General features: G+C 43.2%; 2 protein-coding genes across 2 annotated transcripts in view; one reads left to right on the top strand and one right to left on the bottom strand.

Moving 5' to 3' along the window:
* The window catches only part of ZZEF1 (zinc finger ZZ-type and EF-hand domain containing 1), a 60666-nt gene extending 43653 nt beyond the window's left edge, over positions 1-17013 (bottom strand). Inside the window, exons 1-13 of the mRNA XM_076354862.1 lie at positions 16552-17013; positions 12250-12394; positions 10946-11140; positions 9868-10039; positions 8993-9192; positions 7694-7904; positions 6107-6223; positions 5699-5877; positions 4579-4677; positions 3374-3465; positions 2209-2357; positions 1543-1654; positions 140-355 (exon numbers count right to left, since the gene is read on the bottom strand). Coding sequence (XP_076210977.1) covers positions 140-355; positions 1543-1654; positions 2209-2357; positions 3374-3465; positions 4579-4677; positions 5699-5877; positions 6107-6223; positions 7694-7904; positions 8993-9192; positions 9868-10039; positions 10946-11140; positions 12250-12394; positions 16552-16914 — 2250 coding nt within the window. The 5' untranslated portion in view covers positions 16915-17013. The remainder of the gene's footprint in view (positions 1-139; positions 356-1542; positions 1655-2208; positions 2358-3373; positions 3466-4578; positions 4678-5698; positions 5878-6106; positions 6224-7693; positions 7905-8992; positions 9193-9867; positions 10040-10945; positions 11141-12249; positions 12395-16551) is intronic.
* A 327-nt stretch (positions 17014-17340) lies between these two features.
* On the top strand, positions 17341-22239 carry CYB5D2 (cytochrome b5 domain containing 2). The gene is made up of 4 exons (XM_076354775.1): positions 17341-17590; positions 17852-17992; positions 18696-18882; positions 20500-22239. Exons 1-4 carry the CDS (start codon positions 17341-17343, stop codon positions 20711-20713), a joined length of 792 nt encoding a protein of 263 aa, XP_076210890.1. The 3' UTR covers positions 20714-22239.
* Positions 22240-23188: the final 949 nt, after the last annotated feature.

Below are 23188 nucleotides of genomic sequence, written 5' to 3'. Positions count from 1 at the left end.
TTTTTTTTTCTCCACAGCATGGTTTTAAAAGTTACTAGGTACCTAGTAGCAAGACTTTTCTTTCTGCATTCACAATTACTGTTAGCATAGCCTTATTACTTTTAGCACATGCTTAAAAAGAACTAAGAAGTAAAAATACCAGGTCCTGTGCCAGCTGCTGGATGAAATGAAGCGTCTTCAGGAGAAGAGTTGTGCCACAAACTGTATCGTCGTCAGTCTTCCTGCACTGCAAGCAGTTCATGCTCCTATTGGGCTCGTCTCGCATAGGCCGAAGATAGCCAAGAACACTCAGGCCTTGAACTCCGAGCCGTTCTGCTGTGTCTTGTCTTGTGCACAAGAACTTTATCATCAAGTACTAGAAGGATGTAAACATAGCACAAGATTTGGTTTTAAAAGTTAGTACAAATTCGGCTTTTAAAAGACAGGAGTGCACATGTGTGAGGAGACTGCAGGTGGGGTAGAGGGGCAAGCCTTATTCCCTGTCAATCACCCCCTGAGATTCAGGCTAAGCTTGAACTCTCCCCACGTCCAAAAAAGTCACAGGGATGGTTCTGTGACCCCTACAAGCACCTGCAAAGTTAGTTAATTCATTATCAGTTCCATTCATTCTGCATACTCTGTTCCTTGGCTCTATAGTTACAGCATTTTTGCAGGTTAAAAAATTATTAGCTGCATTTAAAAGCAAGCAGAGGATCAATATGTAATACTTAAAACATACTTTTAAGCAATCTGTCCACAGTGAGGTACAGAACGCAAAGCTGAAGGGAACAGCAAGTTCTGCCATTCAAATGTACTTAGTAACTCCGCACACTCATAAGTCTCAGGGACTAAGGGTTACGCAGACAACAGCAGAATGTCTTAGCAAGCAGTGACAGTTTTAGAAAAATTCCCAGCTGACTTATAACTGTGCCACCACTTCTGCTAATTTCCACAGTACAAAGAAGGACTGGGGAACTATGCAACAGCTGACTCCAGAAACAAGATAAATGCAGGATCTGAAAAGCAAAGTTTCCTACTTAAGCAGTACAAATCAAAACCCATATTCTGCCACTCTTGAAACAGAAAAGTCCCACACTCCTCAAGGAAATCGACCTAACTGATGGAACTGCTTAGTAATTGTTTGTTCCTTAAAACAAGGGTTGAAGAACCTGGCTCTGAAAGAATAAATGCTATAACTATGCAGTAGTTAATTCGTCTAGATATTAGAATAAAGCAACAATCATGTCATCCTCTGTAGAAATACTTCCTCATGATAAGACCAGTAGTCTGTACATTATCACATAGTTTTGCATTAAATTTGATCTTGAAGCACCATTTAACTACAGCTATATATATATGTACCTACAGAGAAAAAGAATAAAACTCAGAGGACAAAAGTTGAATCATTTGTTTAACTAGAAGCCCACTGATTTTTACCTCTACCCAGAAGAGTTCTCCTTGCACAAAGAAGAGTTACGTTTATTTCAACTGGCATTACAACAAAGCACAGAGATGAGCCTCTGCTCACTGTGACTGGGCCAATGGATTTTCATGGTTTCTTACTTGGGAAATTCTGCATTGCTGCATTTTGACGTCAACTTCATCCCATTCTTCTTCCACTTCAAACCAGCCAATAGGATCATCATCTCCCAAATCATCACACGAACAACTGCTTCTATGTATAAAAGAATGTAACAAACTTTGTAAAGAAAAAGTTTAAAGAAACTACAAAGATGTTGATATGCTATCAAAATATTTTTAGCATGTTATGGCTATAAAGACGAGAAGAGAAACAACAGAAACTTTCACACACCCAAACTCTATCACATGCAAGGTAAGAAAATTAAGGAAATCTTTTTAGTCATGGTCCCTAACCTCCCCTCACTCCTAAGCAAGAGTTCTGAGAAAGTAATTTAATAAAAGCTAATTAACACATGATCTTCCTATAAATTGTTTTTGTTATCAGTGATCTGTATCTCCAATAGAAAGTTTGTTTTGTTATATCCCTTTTTAAACAGGTCTTTAAATCAAGAGGTTGAAAACAACAGCTATATACAGATTTCCTCAAACATATCAAATTGAGGCTCATTAAAATCACATAAGTAACAATTAAATGATGCATCAGTTTTAAGTCATTTGGAACAATTCTCAACAGTTCAAGTGGCATTGCAAAAAGATCTAATATAACATTTATTTTCCATGTATTCATGACAAAAAGTCCACCTATACCTGTTTTTTAAAAATTGTTTGAATTCCCGCAGCTTCCATTTGTCATAGCTTTCAAATCTTTTGAAGTGTTCCTCTGCGTGGAACTTTTCCGAAGCACTATTATAAGCAAACACCAGCCCACACTGGGCCCCAATGGCACCTCTTCGGACCTAAAAGAACAAATCCAGAGCAATGTATTAAAAAGTTGACAATAAGAGAAGGTGCTGCTTTCACAGAAAAAGAAAGTTATGAAAAGCCACTAAATACTGACAATACCGGTCTCTGGAATTGCACAGAAAGATGAAACACGTTTAGAGAAGCGTTATGAAAACTTTTGTAACCCGCTGAACCAGGATCATGTACGTGGTTAATACTCGCTACATTTATCACCCTGATAGCACCCTAACATTAACAAGACTTCCACATATTAATTCTCATTCTAATTTTGTATACTTTTTTAATTAAAAAAAAATAAACAAAACTGAAATTACGTATCCCAGTATCACTACACTGCAAAACAGCTTAGCTGCCTCTCCAGCTCCAGTTAGAATTTACTTGCCAGAAGTCCATCCATGTTTAATTATCTTTGACGCTGAAATACGCATCCTTGTTCCAGAAATTAAACTACTGCTTTGCCTTAAATAAATAAATAAATTCAGCTGCAGAAGTCTCACTGAAGTTTTGTCCTGCCCATGAGATTTAATCACAAGATCTTGTTTTTAAACCAGGTAAAAATCATACCAAATATTCAAATTACACTGGTGTCTTTAAAAAGAATATGAAAGACCAATATTTAATCCGAATTCACATGCTATATATCTTGAAACCTGCTATTCACAGAGTCGAAAAATTATTTTAAATATAAGATATAAGATCTTACATATAAATCCATACCCTTTAGAAGGAAACCATACACCTAAGAGTCACTGGTTTGAGTGTATTGCAAGATAGAGACAAAAGCAATATGAAATAAATGTCTCTACTACATACTCGTGGCACCCTGGAACAATTTAAGACCTCCCTTTCCTTAAGTTCCCTGTGACTTACACCAAAGTAAAACCCTAAAATAACGCTATTTCATGATGAATTTAAAATTGGAGTTCATACAAAAAATATTCTAATTCAACTCTACTACTAGGGGAAAAAAGCAAGCCTTCTACTTCAAAAGCATGCAGGAACTACATACCTTTATTCTAATTTGCGTCACTTGAAATGAAGATTCAGTTCCAGTAGAAAGAATGATACTTGCTCTGGTTTTCCCAGTTTCAGTAAGAAAACCTAAAGCAGCAGTGAGAATAGAATGAGGTTGGAAGGACTGCTAGCGCAAGCTGTTTGAAAGGGAACACTAAGATTGTGGACTACAGGGGGGAAAACAAAAACACAACGCTTTTCTAGTGAAATGCTCATTGGTAAGTGTTTCCAAATAAAAGAGTAAGAGACAAGTAAAAAGATTGTATTATGTTAGTACACCCTCCCACAAGAGCGTACGCAGATTTCTCCAGCCAGTGCCTCTCTTGGGACTGCAATATCTGCAGCAGTTTCAAGAGAGTTTCCCCATTAAAGGTTATTAGTAACTCCCAAATATTACTTTGGCTTGTGGCCCTGTTCACTGATATAACTCACTGTTGCCCGAACTGCGATCCATAAAACAACAGAAGACAATCCACAAAATAACTAAAAAATAAATCAAACAATACACACGAGCAAACAGAGGGGTAAAATAAGCATTTAGAACGTGCCTGGTTTTCTATCACAATAGCTTTCATCTACCAGTAGCACTGCACAAGACAATACACAATTTTTTAAAAAAAAATTAGGTGGCATTTCACTTAAAAAGGAGGTCAAGAAACACAAGTCTCTTTGTTTAGGTTGTATCCAGTACATAAAAACATTGCATTAACAAAGACAGGCTTTAAAGGAGAATTAATAGTTACGTGCAGTCAGTGAAAATGTCAATGATTTCTACCATCTCTCTCCTTCAGTATTTGGGAAACTAGCAGTGAATGATTCATGACTTCAACCCACAAAATGCGCTCTAGTGTAAGTTTCTTTGTGACAGCTCATTGCTGACTTCCACATAGAATATCAATAATTCTCCCCAAAATCCGATCTTTTTTTGTTTGTTTGTTTTGTTCTAACAATAAACTGGCTCCTGAGAAATCCACCTCGTTGTAAAATAGAATTTACACAGTGGTTTGTTTTGGGGTTTTGGTTTTGTTTTTTGTTGCTGTTGTTTTGCTTTGTAGTTCTTTTTTTAATTACAGATCTTCCATATCATAAAACTATTGAGTAGCACCAATTATATATAACTATATATGGAACAGCACCACAGCCTTGTTAACAGCCTTTGTGCCTGGTTGGATATTCTGGATTTTAAGTCCAGGCTCTTACCATCTCCAGTCCATGGCTCTACAAGGAGGTTTTCAGGCCCTGATTTATCTTCTTTTCCCTTTACATCACATGCTTGCAGAGTTAGTCGTAAGGGTTTTCCTAAGAGAATCAACAAGTTTATCAAATTAATAATAAAACCTGGAAAATATGCTTTCTAAAGTTCTCCATACAGAAAACAAATGGAAAAAATTACAATACTATGAGATTTTTTTACCATTGTCAGACAAAAAATAGGGGGCAGAAACTGGAGTATGAAAGATACGTTAACCTAAAATAGCTGAAGTTTTAGATACAGACAGAAGGACAACGAGAATCGTGACAACTAATGTTCCTTCAACTGTTTGCGCACTTTGGAATTCACAATACATGAAATACCACTCTTGTCTTACAAAAAGCAGCAGCTACTCCAGGAAAAACAATGCAATTTTCAAAACTTTTGAAAGTAAATACTGATATTATAAAATAATTAATATATTCTTTGGCACAAGCCAAGAAGTCCTGACAAAACATACTACAAGGCAAACAAATGGAAAAATTCTTCATGAGAGACTAATGATAATCTCACAAGTTGACACCTGAGAAAATACAGATTTATCAAACAAGTACAGTCAATACAGGAAAATCTTACCACCTTACGCACAGCTCTACACTTATGACATACTCAGATTAATTTATAAAAGTGAAAATAAAAGAACTGTAAATAGATGCCAATGACAGTACATTTAAAACACATCTTAAATTTGTGCGCGTCTGCAAGAGAGACCACTTACTGAGGCTAAACATACAAAAACGCTTGTTATTGGAAGAATAAAAATACTTGATGTCATTTGCCTTTTATACAATACAAACACTATCATCTTGATATAGGGGCCACTATCTACAAAGTTCATGTTTTCTCCCTCAAGATGACGCCACCTGGTCCAATTCTTAGATCACAGAAAGCTGATCTAATCACCAACTTTTAGGGCAGTTCAGCTTCACAAGCTATCTTCTTGGTAACAGTTGTTAATTTAGAAGTCTTGTATAATTTTAAACCCCAGCAGAACAACAAGTGAAACAACTCAAAGCTGCATATTGTCTTACGTATGTACAGTAAAGGATCCAACAATTATTCATTTACCGTATTTATACAGCAGGTTCTGTCTGACTGTTGCCATGGAAGCGATAAGGGATGAAGCCTTGTATGGAGTGTCCAGATGATCAGTGATCGTACAAAGGGAACTTATCACTTTAGCGACGCTCCCCCTGGCTAAGGCAAAGGCCAAGAGTGTAAGTTCAACCTCTGGAGTAGTACAACAACTGGGGAGGGAAAAAAACCAACAGTATGAAAAGAAAACTCAGGACACTTTGTTTCTAAATAAAGACAAATAATGCTCACATGGAAAAAACTAACGTGCCTGTTTCTTAATGTCTTTGAATTTTTCAAGATACTAAAAAAAGAGCAGGTGAGTAAAAATGAGATAAATTTGCTATACAAATTCTTCTAAACCATTTTCCACTGCATCAGAATACATCAGCACAAACTCACCTTGTTATTCTTATAAGGAAGCTATCTACTTCTTCCAAAACATTTGGAGATAAGAAGCTCGAAAAATCTGTAGAGCCCGGTGTTAGGGATAGAGGTGGCATGTGTTGCAGTGCCTTCCTAGTAAAAAGGACAGAACGTAACATCAGAAAACCAGACAGAATCGGAGAAAACAGCCTGCTGAAATGAATTAGACATCTGAATCTTCATGCTTTTTGCAAGCAGGTCTCTACAAATAGCTTCTGAGTGCAGACAATCTACTTACACAGAGCATCTCTTCAAAAGATAAAACCAGTATTGCATTCTAGACAGGGAAAGTTCAACGACTGCTAGGTAATCTTGAATCTAGTCTCAATCTCAGATTTAACAAGACAAATCAAGGCGTTTTGAATTAAATCTGTGATAGCGTTAAAAATAGCTTAGTGTCCAAGTACTGCTTCATTTTAAATAGTTCTAGAATTGAGCAAGAGCCCATTAATAAAGGGAAAATTGCTTTTAAATTCTTTCAGAACAATTACAGAAACTAAGAGAGAAACTTGTTAGCTCAGATCAGAATTTTTGCTTGATTTCCGAAGATAATGTAATAACCCCTGAAAATGGGAATTCTTAAGCAGTTTCATCGAAGTCATTCTATCCAATACTAAAGTTTGGTTTTTTCCTTTGTAATTCCAAACACTCAATTTGTAATTCCTGAAAGCATGTTTTTAGGCAAGATTTCTCCATTACAACTTTTTTAGGCTTTATTAGCTCAGTATTCATGTTTTATTTCTAGAAAAGATCTAAACTGTAGCAAAACTGAAGGCCCTCAGTTTTAGTAAAGCTTGCAACTATGACCCTTCCTCCAACATAAGCATGTATAAAGTTATCTAAAGAGGTTTCACAGATGACAAATTAAAAGATAGGCTTAACGGACTTTAGCCTACAGTACTCGTTAATCTAATGACAGCAGTGCTCTTAAGCATGGTGGCATCACGCTAACTAAGCTCTATAAAAGTTGATGTGGGTGTGTAGTGATTTTATCAGGATTCCAAACCTTCAAGTCATCGAGCAGAAGTTTTTGGCAGTCAAACAAGGAAACGTTACACAGAAAACAGCTAATCACCACAAGCAAACATCTGCACAGAGATATTGCATACACCCGACTATATCCCCATGCAATGCATGACAAAGCATTACACAAGCAAAAATTTGCTGAAAATTAAGCTAAATTAAGCTCCAGTCATAAGTGGAAGGTGTACGATATTTATAATCAATAAAATTAACAACAAAAATTAATTAATTTGAGGCTTCTCAAAATTATTACAAGTCGAAGGATAGGTAAAAACCATATTTTTCAGTGTCCGTTCAGTCACGGCTTAACAACTAGATTAGATACAACAGCTAGGAGAATTACACTTGTTCTAGAATGTGCAAACGGATAAAAGAGAAATATCAAAATTTAAACAGTGTGATAGCTAAAAAGACATTTAAACACCTTAATGGAGGGAGCGGAAACCAGTTACACAAGGTAAATTAGTTTACTTAAGCTGGAAGTATTTAAAACAAATAATTAAAAAACCAAACCACACACCGTGGAAGTTTGGTACTTACTGAGTATTTTGTAAAATAGTGTGAACGAATGCTGGATTTGTTTCCATGGAAGCTGTTACCAGCGAGGTCAGCAGAGACCAGTACCAGATAGCCGAAGCATCGCACACAGAGACGCCCACCTTCTTAACCCTTTGATAACCGACAGCCCTGAGTCCATGGATTCTGGTGTCACATCCATCACTAAGGCAACGCTTGATGTTTATCTGTACATCTGTCAAAACACAAAATAGAATTTTTTTCCCATTTCTTCTGCTGGATTAGATCTAGAAGAATCCAGATATTCAAAACAATAATTTCTGCAAAACCTCTTAGAAAAATAGCAGCAGATATGTAACAGTACTCCCACATATAGACAACTATACACACGTGTTTCTTCACCGTGCACCCTACGATTTGGAAAACGTAGCCTTTGAATGGCCTATGTGATCCATTACATATTGTACGGCAAGAAATTAGGAAAAAAAGTAGTAAAAGACCCTCAAAGTGGAAAACAGATTATAGATTATTTCACCTGTACCTTTTTACCTACATACATAGGAGGCATCTTGGGAGTGGTAGTGGAGAAGATAGGGAAAAAGAGTAAAGCCTAAAAGCAAATTTTTAAGTTACATAAAACTTTTCACATAACTTCTTGACCATTCTGCATAGCTAACATTGTCCTAGTTACTTCTGAGGACCAATATCCTTGCTGCCCACTTCTGCAGCAGTGAAAATTCAGCTTAGTGAAAAGCGCCTATTTGAACCAAAGGGACAAAATTTCTGAAGCTGCAGAAACCATTGTAGGAAGGAGCAGCTTTCCTCTGATTGATTCCAATGTAGCACCCACAGATCTACCAGACTTAAAAATAACACTACTTAAAAATCCTTAGCATAAAACCTGCTTTACAAAAAATCATCTGACCAACTTCAGAGTTTTGCTACCAAAAAAAAAAAAAATAGTTGCTCAGAAGCAGATTTTTTGCTAGATACTATTATTCAACATATGCTTTCACTCTGCAAGCAAAGATATTTTAAAATTGCCCAGTGCCTTCAAATTGAGAGGCTAAAACTGCATCTTCAGTCATTCTAGCTCGTCAACCCTTAGCCCAAGTTAGACAGATACCATGAGAAAGACTCAAAAGACTCTCTCATAGACTAGAAATTAAATTACAATTAAAACAATTTCTCTGACCCAAGGACGAGGTCAGAAGTTTCTGCTCTAATGACTGACATTTCAACACAGCATTCTGTGATCTACCCAAACTTTCACCTTCAAAAAAGCAGCAAAACAATACACCAATGGTATCTTTATTGACTCACACATCTGACTAATGTTAGCGTTTTCCAACAGTGTTACGTAGCCAGTGATATTGCTTGGAATGTGAACGTCTCGGACCTCCTGAAGACTGCTGGCATTCCTTCCCACTGCCACTGTAACTTGCTGTGGCATGTAACTCTGGTCATTAGCTGCCACCGCAATGGACAGATGTCTCAAAACAACATCTGGTTTCATCTTTAAACTGCAAAGCAAAGGAGATAAAACAGTTCTTGCAAAGAGAAGATAAGCTAAACACTTCACTTTTAGCTTCACTCAGTTTCCACTTCTACAAACACCAATAAATCCACTGGAAATTACCTAATGCTTCACAGGCATTACCAACCCCATACCACGGTGGACGAGTTAGAAAACTTGTAATTGACCTAAAAGACAGTCACCTCTGACAGTGGGAAAGTAGAATTTTCTATCGTTCAGCTTTTCAACCGAGAATTTATTCCTCAGGAATAAAAATGTAGTGTCAATAATGACCAAGATGAGATTTTTTTTTTTTTTTAAGTATACATTCTATACATACTACTGAAAAACCACTAAACATTTCTGTTTCATGGAGCAGGAACTTTCCAGACAGTGGCAAAGCGCTTCTATTCAAGTACTAACCATTGCACCTATAATACAGTTTGGAAAGCTACAAAACAAGGATATGCATCAGCATGGAAGATGCATGCGTTTTACAGGTGAACACTTTTACTTGGTGATTAGGCCTTTAAACTTTATGCAGCGATTAATGACTTCTGCTTTCAACTATATTCATCTGTCACTCATTAATTCCACAATTTTTTTCAATTACATCCCACTGGCTGTAAAACCTAAGGACTAACTACCCCAAAACTCAGCTGTATGCTGCCGTGTCGCTCACCGTATCCAATGTGAGCGAGCACTCCCATCCGACTGCCAGAAGGATGTAGTTTCTCCATTTGTCATCTTGTCGATATCGGCGGAATTGGATGAGGTTTCTATGTGAGTATAGCACTTTGTGACAGACTTCAGTTTGTCCGACTCCTGATTACCATTCAAGTCACTGGGGTATTCTGCAAAGAAAAGAAATCACTCATAACATTCTTCTTTTGCTTGTTTTTGAGAATTATTATACCTTTATAATAATTATCTCATATAAATTAACTTGTTGGCACAGAACACAGCTTCTGAAGAAGTGTTTCTGACAGAACCTAGAAGACCGCAAAGTTTAATTTCAGATGAAATCACAATAATCTCAATCTACCACTTGCAGTACGAAAACACCTACTTTGCTTGGAGTTCAATAGCCTCTATCTCCTCCTTTCATTACTGGCCTCATCAGTGCTTTATTATTATTATGTCAAAATACAAACAGATGAGAGGAAAAAGTAAAATACGATGGAGAAAACCTCAATTCAGCTATTTTAGGGAAGGGACAAAGCAGACTGTTTCCCCAGGTAACTTGATCTGTTTCAATAGAAGTGCAGAGATCTGAAAATATCAAGTCAAACTGTGAAGAAAAGGCGCTCTCCCTCTAGGGAGACAACCAGGACAGTCCCATCTGAAATACAAGAAAAGATGCACTACCTCCACCCCAAAACAATACATCATTTTTTAATACTGAACAGTCAACTTCAGAAAACATTCACCTTCACAGAGAAACTAGGTTCCCAGCAGCCAGTAGAGATACTTGGCTGAATACAGAATATCGCAAATTAGTAATCATCATTCTGAAACAGGTCAGGAGAAAGATGAAAAACATCCCAGCGTGTTACTCAGATTGCTAGGCAGTTAGGAAATCAATTTATGTGCCTCATAAAAACCAACAAAAAAACCACAGAAGCATGCAGATCAACTTCATAAAAAGTCACGCCTGTTAAAGATTAAACAGTAAAGAAAGCTTTTTATTTTATCTGTAATCTCTTCTTCAAGCTATGGTTACACTACCATCCTGAAAAAAAAAGAAAGGTACTACATACCTCTCTCTTTTAGAAGAAGTCGATCTAAAGAATCCTTCAATACAGAAGACCGCATAGTACAGATATTGTTGAAGTACTCCAACACTGGGTAAGGGATGGCAGTACTAGAAATCCGATTGCGGTGCAAGAATCTCAGTATCATTGAAGCATGAAGACCAAGACGCTCTTTTGATTCAGAAAATATATCAATAAAACCTAGAAAGAGACATTATTTCTATCTTTGTTGCAACATCTGACTTGACCAAGTCATCATTTTCCCCCTCTACATCTTATTACTAGGTAAATCCAAATTAAGCCAATATTGGAACTACATTCCACCATATGAAGTAGCTCAAGTTTGCAACCTTCACAGGACTGTGAAAGGTGCAAATATTTTTGCCAGTTACTTGAAATGCCTGAAGGGGTTAAAAAAAAAAAAATTACCAAAAATCTTAGTTCTTATGCTTGTTTTGCTGTCCCAAAAGTTCCAAAACCTTACCTTCAATATCTAGGGGAAACAGATGCTGCTTGGCTAACGAGCTGATGTACTCGCATCACTCACCTTGAGCCACGCCAAGCATCTCACTTTGGCATTGTGGATTATTCCCGAAGAGGTGCCTAATGCCTTCCACCAACTTCATAAGACATTTCAGCGCCTGAACAGTGGTACTCTGAATCACAGTGCATTTAGATGCATAGAATACTACCCCATAAGTACTCTCCTCTGACTTCTCTATTAGCCAATTTTAACACTTCTTGTCTGATCCTCTAAGGCAAATCCCCTTTAGCCACTTAGCATCAAAAGCTTGGAAGGAAAGCCAGTAACTGATACTTATCCCAGAAATCAAATTCTGGAAACTGGCACTTTCCAAACTATATGCTATAAAACGTGAATTATGTTTTAGCAGGATTTCAAATGCTAAATAACAATATAATTATAATAAAGGATATGACTCATCACCCGACTCAATGGAGGATTTATTCCTCCAGTCACCCAGTACAAGACTGCATTAGTTAGGCACTCGCCAAAATTTTGCAAGGAACCGTTTTCTGTCTGTGAGATAAACCAAACGAGGATAAGAAGCTCCCCAGTCACACAGAGAAGAAAATATTGGGGGTTTATGGAAGTCAGTGAGCTGGATATAATTATGGGAAATTTTTAGTTTACAGCAACTTCACTTGTTTGATACTAGAGAAGCAAGAATGACTGGGACTATGGTTTTGAGAAGATTAGGACAAACGCCACTATAAAAGCAATTTATTGAAGCAGCACTCCTTATATAGGGCAGGACTTGGACATTTGTTTTGTCACTCTGTTCTCATACCTGGAACTAGTGAACAAGCTTGCAGTTGCCTGATTACATGGCTAAGCTCCCCTTGAAGATTAGCTCCACTAGAATTCTTGAGAGCCTCCAGCATATTCTCCACATCTACGGTGCCATCTCCTTCAGCATCAAATTGTGCAAAGGCCTGAAGAGGAACAAAAAAAGAACATTTCTTTCAGACTATTTACTTCAAGCAGAAATTCGAGGTATTTCATAGAAACCGTAGCAGTGAACATTGTAACACCATTAAATAAAAATCAAAATAATCCATTTTCCGTAGTATTGAATTCATGACAACAGGAAACAGCCTGGCTGGAAACCTGCAGTCTTTAGCAAGTTTTAAGGCATTTGCGCTGCCTTCCTATAGAAGTCAACTGTAGTTACGCTTAGGTGGAGACAGCACATCATCTATACCAGAGAATCAGCAGTATCCATCCACCCGACATCTGTGACTATGAAGAAGGTGCTCACAAAAGCACGCTAAAAAGCTCTTCCATTAAAGGGCGAGTTAGTTCTAAAAGCCATACCATCCATTGCTCATTACTGCTGCATCCATCTCGCACTCATCCACTCAAATTCTTTCAGGTTTTAAGTATTTTCTTTATTCAAGAAAGTGTCCTTAGAACCAGAATATTTTTTTAAGTGTGTATTTCCTTCCATATACTGTCCTCCTACACAAAATACCAGTTTAACATAGTTTGCCAAAGTATTTGTGAAAACAATGGAGAGTTAGAAAATATTTTTTTTCTTATTGAAGGGAACCATTGCCAGCTTTATTAACTTTGACCTTAATATAAATTTTTAATATAAAATGTTGTGTTGAGCATGTATAAAAAGTAACTCACACAGCTATGTATTTCATATCTTTGTACTAACAAAAGTACAAGATATTTTTATTCAGCTAAGCCTGTAAAACAGAACCAAGCTCATAACTAGCCACTTCAGAGAGCTCATGATTCAGTGACACACTACTATTAAAAAAAACACCTAGCTATATTTTCACAAACGTTTTTAGTTTTGAAACAAACTTCTGTTTAATTTTAAAAAAAAATTGAACGTACCCTCAAAAGAAATGCAGTATTTCAGGAACATCCATTTTTTTTCCATATAAATTGGGAATGCACTTACAAAAGATATTTCTTTACAAGCATGACTTCAGTCTCCCAGCCCTGAACTTGGTATTTCAAGTTCAGCTACATAGCCAAGTAAATTTGGCCTCTAAGAACAGATCATCTCACACGTGTCTGAGAGTCAAGAAAGCGCTGCTGTTCAGGAGGAAGCTTACGCTTCAGTCTCTTGGTTTGCTACCTGATTATCAATCTTGATGTACCATTAAAAGCACTATCCTAGAGAGAAATAATCCAAAATGATTAGATCAAAATAACCTGCCAATGAACCATGACATAATTACACCACTTAAATGAGAGCAAAGTCCTCAGAAGACAACAGAATCAAAATGCCGTATTTTAGCTGACTAAAGCTCCAACGGCACTTCTGCGGCACGGATCTGAATTTTAGCTTAGCGGTTTTACAAACTCTTGTTAAACATACAGCAGAACCCATGCTAACAATGACCACCTTTAAAAACCTTATTCTTAGTAGCACAGAGGACCGGTGCTGGGCATCCAGTAGCTGCCACAGCCAGTACAGATGACTGGTGCTGGGCACCAGGTAGACACCGAAGCAAAAAACCTAAGACCTTTGCTTGCGGACAACAATACAGAGGGAATTAATTTTAACAAACGTAACTCAGTTGCCAAAAACATTTAATGTACAGTTTCGTACCATGCCATTCTTGGCATTATGACTTCTTCTCCTCATATTTGAAGTCAAACTGTGCAATTACTAATGTATGAAGTGAACAAGCAAGGAAGTTTTGTGATGTTACTAGTGAAAACAAACCACACACAAGACGACAAGGCTGGATCTGCCGATAGCTACTTTAAACCAATTTCATATACTTTCATGTAAGGACAGATTACCACATATATGCTTTTCTTTGCATCTTAATGCAGTATTTTGTTACTTTATTTTTAAACTCTTCCTACGATCTCAGGAGATTGCACCGACCCCAGAACTCTAAAATTATTTTTTGACTGTTCAGTACAGCTTAAACTTTATATTTGACACAAAACATACACAATTTCCACTGCTCAGACAAGCTGCCCTGTGCAATGGGGGTATAAGCAAAAAAAGAAACAAAAAAAAAAATCAGTATGCAAATCTGTACTCAGAGCTTTTGAGTTGTGTTCACGACTGGGACACGATACAAACGCAGTAGCAGCTCTACCACAACCCAGCCGCATTCTGCTCCTAAATAAAAGCGTTAAGTCCACACGCTTCCTACCCAGTTCAACCCTGAACACGAAGAAACGTAAAAGAAACATCTTTCCTGGGAAATGACGGCTAAGGTGATCGCCAGGAAACACAGCACATGGAAAAATCTCCCCCTCATCTCACAGGCAGCTCAGGAGTTGGGCAGAGTACCTGAAGTGTGACTTAGGAAAACTGTATTTCATCCTTCCCTCTCAGTAGAACTGAAGCATTAACGTTTCAAGCAAAAGTTGGGTACATTACACGATAGCTGCTGAAGCACTAATGAATAAAAAAGGATTCAGAGATTCAGTTTATCTAGAAAATAGATTTTGCGTTTAAACAGAGGTTCACTTTGTCCATAAAGCAGTTCAAGTATGTGGTTCACAAGCCCCGCACTGAGAACAGAAAAACTTAATGGGCAGATCAAAACTTAGTCTATGCCAGACAGGATTCTATAAATGTTACAAAGTGAAACTTATCGACCTGCCTCCCACAAATTAACTTCTCATCAGTGTAAAATACATCCTGGAAATCTAAAATACTACAGCCCATGGGCTAGTGCCAGTTATAGAAAGACATCGAGGTTTTCCACACAACTCCCAACATCTCAGCTTTGCAGGACAGACTAGATGTGACCACATATCCATACCATGATAAATCCTTTGACAAATTTTTCCCCAGTCCCAAGAGCGGGGGGGGGGAACCCAAACCCCTATATTCTTCATGCAGAGGAGGATGTGCAATACAGACAATCCTCAAAATATTTCTGCAGCCCGCACAGCTCAGTTGTTTGTATTAACAGAAAGAACCCCGATGTACTAATTTCACCCTTACTGTCGCTACCAGTGAAGAAGTGTTCTTTATTGGCTCTTGCAAAGGAACTGGAAATGGAGACAGCATTTTAGCAAGCTACTTAAAACAGTCTGGTATAAACATACCTATCTGTACAACAAAATTAATCTCTTCCCAGTTTCCAGTAGTTTTGTTAATACGTCGGCACTGACTTCAAGGAGCGTATGTGTGATTTAACAGTTTACCAAGTTATTCTACTACTCAGGAGCAATACAAAGACAGAAGGAAGTCACTGGTGAGACTCAGGAACTGCATGCAGTCAGAAATTCAGACATAAGCGCTTTCTCAGCTGAGTGTGAAATTCCCAACAGGGTATTCTGCTGCGTTTAAAATGCTAGCTAGAGAGCAAAGCTAAAGATCAAACGTTCTAGATGTCAAGTTCCCCATGCTCCTTCCATAGCAGAAAGGAAACCTTACCTTAAGACCTTCTGTCTGTGGAGGGGGAACTCTGTTACACTACTTTCCTACAAGTTTTCCAAAACTCTTACTTTACAATACGTAACGGGATACCAACGAGGTACTTGACAATTTCACTGCTGGTTTTGAAAAGCAACAATAAAATTAAGTCTGGTAAACTTAGGCTTGCTGATACGGTTAAGAAGTATCTCAGAGGAATCACTCGTACAGAATTTCCGATCTGTCCTACCACCAGCTGCACTAGCGGCAGCAACAGCAGAAATACCGTTGTAAATACCCATTTTATTCACAAGTACCTGCTGGGCACGATCACTGAAAACAGGCATAAATTAAAAGAAGGTATCTACAAGCTGACAGCCTGCCTCTCAGTAGCGGCAGCCACTTTTTTAACCTTGCCGCGGAACCCTCCGGTCTGGCCTTGCCCCAGTCACCAGGAGGGGGTGAGCGGGGTCTCCACCGTCCTGTCAACGGCCGCGCTGCTCGGGCCCCCTGCCACGGCCCCGGCGCCAGCGCGCCCGCGCCGAGGGCCCGGGAAGACCCACACCACCCCCCCCCGGCTCAGGGAGACCCACCTCCACCGCCTCCCTTCCCGCTGACCCCGCTCCCCTCCGCGTCCCCCGCCTCTCGCCCGGGCGGGCGGATCCTTCGGGAGGGAGCCGGTGCCGCCGGCGCCCCCCGGCCCGGGCAGAGGCCTGACCCCGCCGGCCGCCTCCTCACCTCCTCGCTCTCGCCGCGGGAGCCGGCCGCCAGGCGGGAGACGCTCTCCAGCACCTCGCAGAACTGCTCCAGGCTGACGGCCTCGTCGCCGCGGCTGAGGCGCTCCTCCAGCCAGCGCACCAGCGTGCTGTGGTGCCGCGACACCAGCGACTCGGGCAGCGCCGCCTCCTGCAGCCGCGCCGTGGCTTCCCGCAGCCGGGCCTGGTCCAGCAGCACCTCGGCCGGGGGCAGCGGCGGCGCCGGGCCGGCGGCGGCGCCGGGCGGGAAGGGAGCGCCGGGCTGAGGCGCGGCGGCCGCCCCCTCCATGCCTTCCTCGGCGCCCTCCTCCTCCTCCTCGCTGCTGTGGCTCGCCGCCGTCCCCATGAGCCCCTCGGAGGCGCCGACGCTGCCACCCGACGCCCGGCAGAGCCGCTTTCTCCTTCCCCCTCCTCCGGCCGCCGCCGCCCCGGCTCCGCCCGGCCCGGCTTAGTCAGCAACTTCCCGGCCCGCCCGCACCTGTCAGCCTCCGGCCGGCGGCGGCCGCGCCACGCTGCCGCCAAGCGACACCCGGCGCCGCAAAGTCCCGCCCCGCCCCTCCCCTCCCCGGAAAGGCACGGGCACGGCGCGGCCGCGCCGCGCGACGCTCGCCGTAAAGCGGAACCGTGAGAAGGACCGTCCCGCGCACGCGCATACGCCGCGCCGGCCACACTGCCGTCAGCCGCCGCCGCGCCGCTGCGCGGCGAGGAAAGTGTCGTGAAGGGGCCGGGCGCGTTCGTGGCGGGCACGTGACCCGCCCGGCGGGGCGGCTCCATGCGGCGGGGCGCGGCGGCGGCGGCGGCGCTGCTGTGCCTGGGGGCCGCCTGCCTTCTGGGCCGCGGGTTCGATCCCCGCGCCTGGCTGCTGCCGGCCCGCGGCCGCCTGCTGAGCGCCGCCGAGCTGGCCCGGTACCGCGGGGCGGCGGGCGAGCCCGGCCTCTACCTCGCCGTCTTGGGCCGCGTCTTCGACGTGGAGCGCGGCCGCAGGCACTACGGCCCCGGCGGCGCCTACAGCGGCCTCGCAGGTACCGCTAGCGGGGTGTGGGGTGCGGGGGGCCTGCGGGGCCCCGGGTTCGGGCCTCGGCGGGGGCCGGCAGGGCCCTGTGGGGGGGCTCGGTGAGGGCCGGCAGGGCCCTGTCGGGGGGGCTCGGTGGGGGCCGGCAGGGCCCGGCGGGGGCTCGGTGGGGGCCGGCAGGGCCCTGTGGGGGGGCTCGGTGGGGGCCGGCGGGGGCTCGGTGGGGGCCGGCAGGGCCCGGCGCGGGGCTCACCGCCCGCCTGCCCCGCAGGGAGAGATGCCAGCAGAGCGTTCGCCACCGGCGACTTCACCCGGGCGGGGCTGGTGGACGACGTCTCGGCGCTGTCGCCGGGCGAGGTGCTCACCGTCCGGAGCTGGCTCTCCTTCTACAGCGACAACTACGACCCCGTGGGTGAGGCAGCGGCTCTGGCTGGGCTGACGAGGGGGAGGAGGGCGGGTGGGCGAGGGTGGGCCTGCGGCGCGGCGATGGCGGGTCGGGGGACGCAGCGCTGCGTAGGGCCAGGTTTCGTCTACGACGTGTCCGCCTTGGTGAGGGTCTTTCACCTGTGCGGCGGGAGACCGGCGTGCTGACACCCGTGAGCCATCAGCTGGAGCCGCTGGGAAATCAGACCTAGTCTGAGGCCCGCTTTCCTCTAAGGCCAAGCTTAACGGTTTTCCTGCCCCGGGCTGTCAGCTGCAGCTCTCTGCCCTGCTTTTATTTGTCTCTGCTGAGCAAAAGGCGTGGAGCCAGCGCTGCGAGCACTGAAATGAGCAGGACTCGGGAGACTGTTGGAGCGGCAGTGCAGGGAGGCTGTTTTGGGGAGCGAGGTGCACGGGTGGGAAAGGCTTCTGGGTTCTGCAGCTGAAAGTGGCGTTGACTTTCTGATCTTTAACCAGTCTGTGCCTAGGCTTGTCCTGCATGGATTTATTAATACAGGTAAATTGCTGTGTGAACCAAGAATGGAAGGGATGTAAGCTCAGTTCGGTTTTAAAATTGGGCCATGGCGAGATCCTCCTTTTTTTGTCTTTAAATAACAACTTTAAAAAAAAAAAAACAGAACTATTCATTTTCCTTGCCTGGCAACACCGTGGTCTTAATTGATCTTCTATCCCAGGGAAGCTGGTGGGCAGATTCTATGACGAAAATGGGGCACCGACAGAAGCCTTAAGGCAGGCTGAGGCTGCGATTGAGGAAGCTCTGAAGTTCCAAGCAGAAAGCGAGCAGAGGAAGCAGCAGTTTCCACCCTGCAACTCTGAATGGAGCTCTGCTAAGGGCAGCCGATTCTGGTGCTCCAGACAGAGGTAAACTCTGCCTTCCTGCCATCCTGCTCGACCCTTTGAGGCAGAGCATTTCTGCCCTTTTTTTGGATGCCCTGAGCTTTGTCATTGTCTCTTCTAGCAGGAGTGGCACAGGAAGATGTCCCGGCTCCTGCAGCCACCACATTCCATAGTCTGTAGGTGAGGTCTGCCGACTTCTCCGCAGAAGGGCATAGGTTGGACCTCATGTTGGTCCTGGCATGGCTGGAATACGCCGGGCATGGTCCCTTCCCCTGTCTGCATTCCTCAGGCTGTGCTTTCTGACGGAGGCAGAGCCAACCTGCAAGGAGCAGCGGTGCCGTTCGCCCTGTGCCAGGTTGAGCCCCTGCTGCTGCGGTGTGAATCGGAGTCGCTAGATTTTTCTCTGCCAGTACAGGAACCGCTGATAGCCTCCACCCAGTCTGGAGTTGCACAGAGGTGTAGGTTGGGCTAGCAAAAATGTTCTCCAGCATGAGGCAGCGGAGGGGAGCCCTGCTCACTGACCTGGTGAGCAGGTAAAAGGGAAATGAAGTTTCATCCTGATCGCTGATACTTTTAGGAATTTTATTTCTGAGGCAAAAACTCTTCTGTCACACTGCAGTCAAAATCAGGTTTCAGAATTTGCCACATGTGCACATGATCCTCCTGTTCTCGGGAAAACAGGACAGAAATCCCACTAGGACCATCTGCTGCATTCAAACACGTTTTCTCACCTATCAGGAATGCAAGGATTAGCTGGTGGTTTTCAGACAGTTTCACAGCCTGTCTCACGGGCTACTGCCACAACAGTGTTTACTTAACCACATAAAAAGGAGGTTGAGCTTTGAATAGTCATTTCCTACTTGGCCTGTTTAGTTATATTCCTCGCTCAGTTTAGGGACTGTTTTGTTTGAAGATGAAATCGTTTCGCAGACCACATTGCAAAATGCTTAGGCTTCGTTTCTCTAGGCCAGTAGCACTGCATACCTTGGGAGATCCGCTCTATGCGTGAATGAGCTTGGGTGCAGCCTTGGGACTGGGTGTTGTGTGGCAGTCACTTGTGTAAGAGTTTACAGGCTTAAAAGATGCAGTAGTTAGGGGAACAGGCAGGATTTGGCCCATAAAGAGACACTATGAAGTAGCTGCGGAAGTACTTGAGACTTTTTTTTTTTTCTTTCTTTTGCCCTAGTTCTCAAAATCACTGTGTTCAGTCACGGCACGGAAGAAGGCATGTGGTTATCTGTGAGCACTTAGCTACCCCCAAAAAAGGCATTTTGCCATTAGACACGCTGTGCTACATAAGGCTATGATTCCTTTTCCAGCAATAGAAACGTGGGAAGCAGAAGTTGGTTGCTCCCAGAAGGGCGAGAGCATGTAGCGGCGCTGATTCAGGCACTGATTCAGGCACTGATTCACTGGCCAGAACTGTGGCCAGGTTCAGGCCACAGGTTTCTGAAGCTCAGCCAGTAAAAAGGTATCAGAGAGCTGTGGGATGTTGGCTGTTGGGAGCAAAGTCTACCTCAGTGAGTGTATTGTTAGTTCTAACTCTCCCAGATCATCTTGTTTTTTATCTAATGATTCTCAATTCGTTGGAAGCGTTTTCACGGGTTTGAATTGTAATTTATTTTAATTTTCCATTCTTAGTGGGGGAGTGAACAGAGACTGGACTGGAGTCCCTCGGAAGCTGTACCGACCTGGTTCGAGGGGGAGTCACTGCGTGTGCGTCAGGACTACCGGTCCCCCATGGGGCCAGCCGGACTCCGCTGAGCACAGCGACAGAGGCGATCTGGATAACCCTCACCTGGAGGAGTACGACGGCTGCCATCCGCTGGCCGAGCAGTGTGTCCTAAAGGTGTGACTCCGAGTGCTGGATTCGAGGGGAGCGTAGAGTCCTGCAGCGAAATGTTGCACTTTGGGTGGGCAGTGGCAGCTCCAGCTCCATTCCCTTCCATCTGTCTGTGCAAAGGGGGCAATAACAATTTCATGTTATTTGTGACTCTTTTTTAACGTGTGGAGATGGAGTTGAGAGAAGGAGGAAACACTTTAGCCAAGTTAGTGGCTAAAAAATCAGTAATAGGATACTTTCTTTCCTAGAGCTTTATTCCTATGGTATTTTCACATCTGGCAACAAACTGTAAGAGACAGCCTGAATTATATTTAAAGATGGATATCTTGTGCAGTCAGGAAAGAGGCGCTTGTGTGCACGGTGGCGGGTGCGATGTGTTTTAAGGCAGCGAGGTAGTGAGCACAAGAACTGCAGCACCGCTGACCTCAGTTTATGCACAGTCCTCCAGCGGCTTGAACTCTGCCTGCTGCATTGTAGTGCTAATGCTCCCTCCCAGTCACCTGATTTACTCCCAAGAGTTTAAAGGTAGCAGGGAGAAGCCTGAATTTCTCCTACAATTAAGGTACGTAGTATCTAGAAACTTGTGCAGTTTAGTTGTATACAAGCTTTATCAAATTCTTGGAATACAGAAGGCAAAGGTCATAGCTGTATTTCCTCATTTAGTGTTTGTATTAGATACCGTGCAAAGAAGATATTGGAAGCCACCTATGAGGATCGTTGTTTCAGATGAACCTCACCATCCTGCTCCTCCGATTCACTATTTTCAAACTACTCAGATCAGGAATTGGTAGTTTTAAATAGGCAATAACAAAAGCTATGTGGTAACGTGACCATCCTGCCGTAATCTGCCTCCTATTTCCATTCTGGTATATGACCTCCTCCCATCTGGTACGCGTCCCATCAGACTATCACCTGAGGCTGGATGTATCCTCACAAGGCGCAGCTCCCTTAAGGTCCGTACATATTTTATCACAGCTGGCAAAATTCAGTAATGTGAGTGACTCCTAGAAGAGCAGAACAAGTTATTACCATTTCTGGACAAGGGAATACCTGCCTAGGGCCTAGGTGCTGTAAACCCCGGGCTGCAGGGAAGCAGTTGCTGTTTTTCGTAGAATCTACTGTTAGAATCAGTTTCTGGTGTAGCTGCAGCCCTGAGAGAGGCAGCCAGATTACACACAGTCCAGCAGTGGCGCAGATCCCTGCTGAGCTGTGTTCAGTTCTTTTCCTTAAGGCAGCTGCCACCTATTTATAAACAGCCGGGACGCATTTATAAACTCATTAGTTTTGACCTACTACCACCTCTAAACAAAGTCCCACAAATCTTAAGTAATTAGTTAATAACTACTGCAGGTGACGGGAGGCCTGGCAGCGTTGCTTCAAAGCAAGAGTAATCGCTTCATTGCAGTGACAGTGGGACGGATTGCGGCACTTTTCACCTGCCATGTTTAGATGAGGATGGGAGCCATACAGCAATTTAAACGTGTACAGGCTTATTGTAATAAATGTTTGGGGGTTTGTGTTTGGTTGGGTTTTTTTAACCTGGTTCTGTTGTGTTTCTTTTCCACCATAATCTTGAAGAGGAGTCCCCCAAGGCACTTTCAGGCAGATGTGGCAGCTCTTACCGGTCATCAGTTGTGGTTGTATGTGTGGATGAGTGGCAGCAGAGCCGTCACACAGTGTTTGAGTCCCCAGTCACGCTTTTAGAACCGAAACTCAGCCATGGGCTTGTGTCATCTCTGGGATCGGAGTGGGCTACTCACTTCACACAACAATCCTAATGAGAAAGCTGGGTAAAGTCTGCAGGAAAGAGCTGCAAAGCTGTGCTCTGTTGTCTCCACAACTTAGCGGGCATTGTAAGTGTCAGCATGTCATTTGCTTTTGAACATGTCGTCTTTGACAAGAACTTGCATTTAGAGGTCAAACCATCCCCAAAAATGATTGGCAATTGTCTTTAAAATAGCTCTAAAAGTTGCAGCAAATTCCAGATTATTAAATATTGTAAAAAGGATTTGCGAGGGCAAGTCAATGTCACAAGTTGGAGTCCCAGCGAAGATGCATCAGCTATGTAACTTCTAAGCAAGTTTCATCTTGCTGTAATGCTTAAGCACTATGCAAATAGTGCTGAGGGGATGGTTTTGATCTTAAGCGCTACACAAAAGTCAAATAAGCTGCTGCAGGAAGGCAAGATGGGATGGTGTTGCTTTAAGTTAAAGTTGGTCAAAAACTAATTCACAGCTTATTCCTCAGTTTAGTGTTTGGAAACACAAGGGGGGGGAGGAGTTTGCCTTGCACTAGGAATAAGTCATCTATTAAAGCAAACAAGGAGACTCCCTCACTGACCTGAAGCGCTCCAAGATTACCTCGTTTCTACTCTAATTCAAAAGCTCAGCTAGATTCTCCCATGGTAGAAAAGGGTGGGAACAGCCACAGTTACACAGGGGACAAATCGACATAGACAGTGCTCTAAAAAAGCTCACCATTCATCTG

This window comes from Aptenodytes patagonicus, chromosome 17 (assembly GCF_965638725.1).
Source record: "Aptenodytes patagonicus chromosome 17, bAptPat1.pri.cur, whole genome shotgun sequence".
Taxonomy (NCBI): domain Eukaryota; kingdom Metazoa; phylum Chordata; class Aves; order Sphenisciformes; family Spheniscidae; genus Aptenodytes; species Aptenodytes patagonicus.
This window is presented reverse-complemented; position numbering and strand designations above follow the sequence as displayed.

What these genes read in the sequence shown, in the direction of transcription:
- CYB5D2 (XM_076354775.1), top strand. Translation starts at nt 17,341, where the DNA reads ATGCGGCGGGGCGCGGCGGCGGCGGCGGCGCTGCTGTGCCTGGGGGCC. An exon ending in CGCCTACAGCGGCCTCGCAG is followed by an intron (nt 17,591 to 17,851) that starts GTACCGCTAGCG and finishes CCTGCCCCGCAG; the next exon opens with GGAGAGATGCCAGCAGAGCG. An exon ending in CGACAACTACGACCCCGTGG is followed by an intron (nt 17,993 to 18,695) that starts GTGAGGCAGCGG and finishes CTTCTATCCCAG; the next exon opens with GGAAGCTGGTGGGCAGATTC.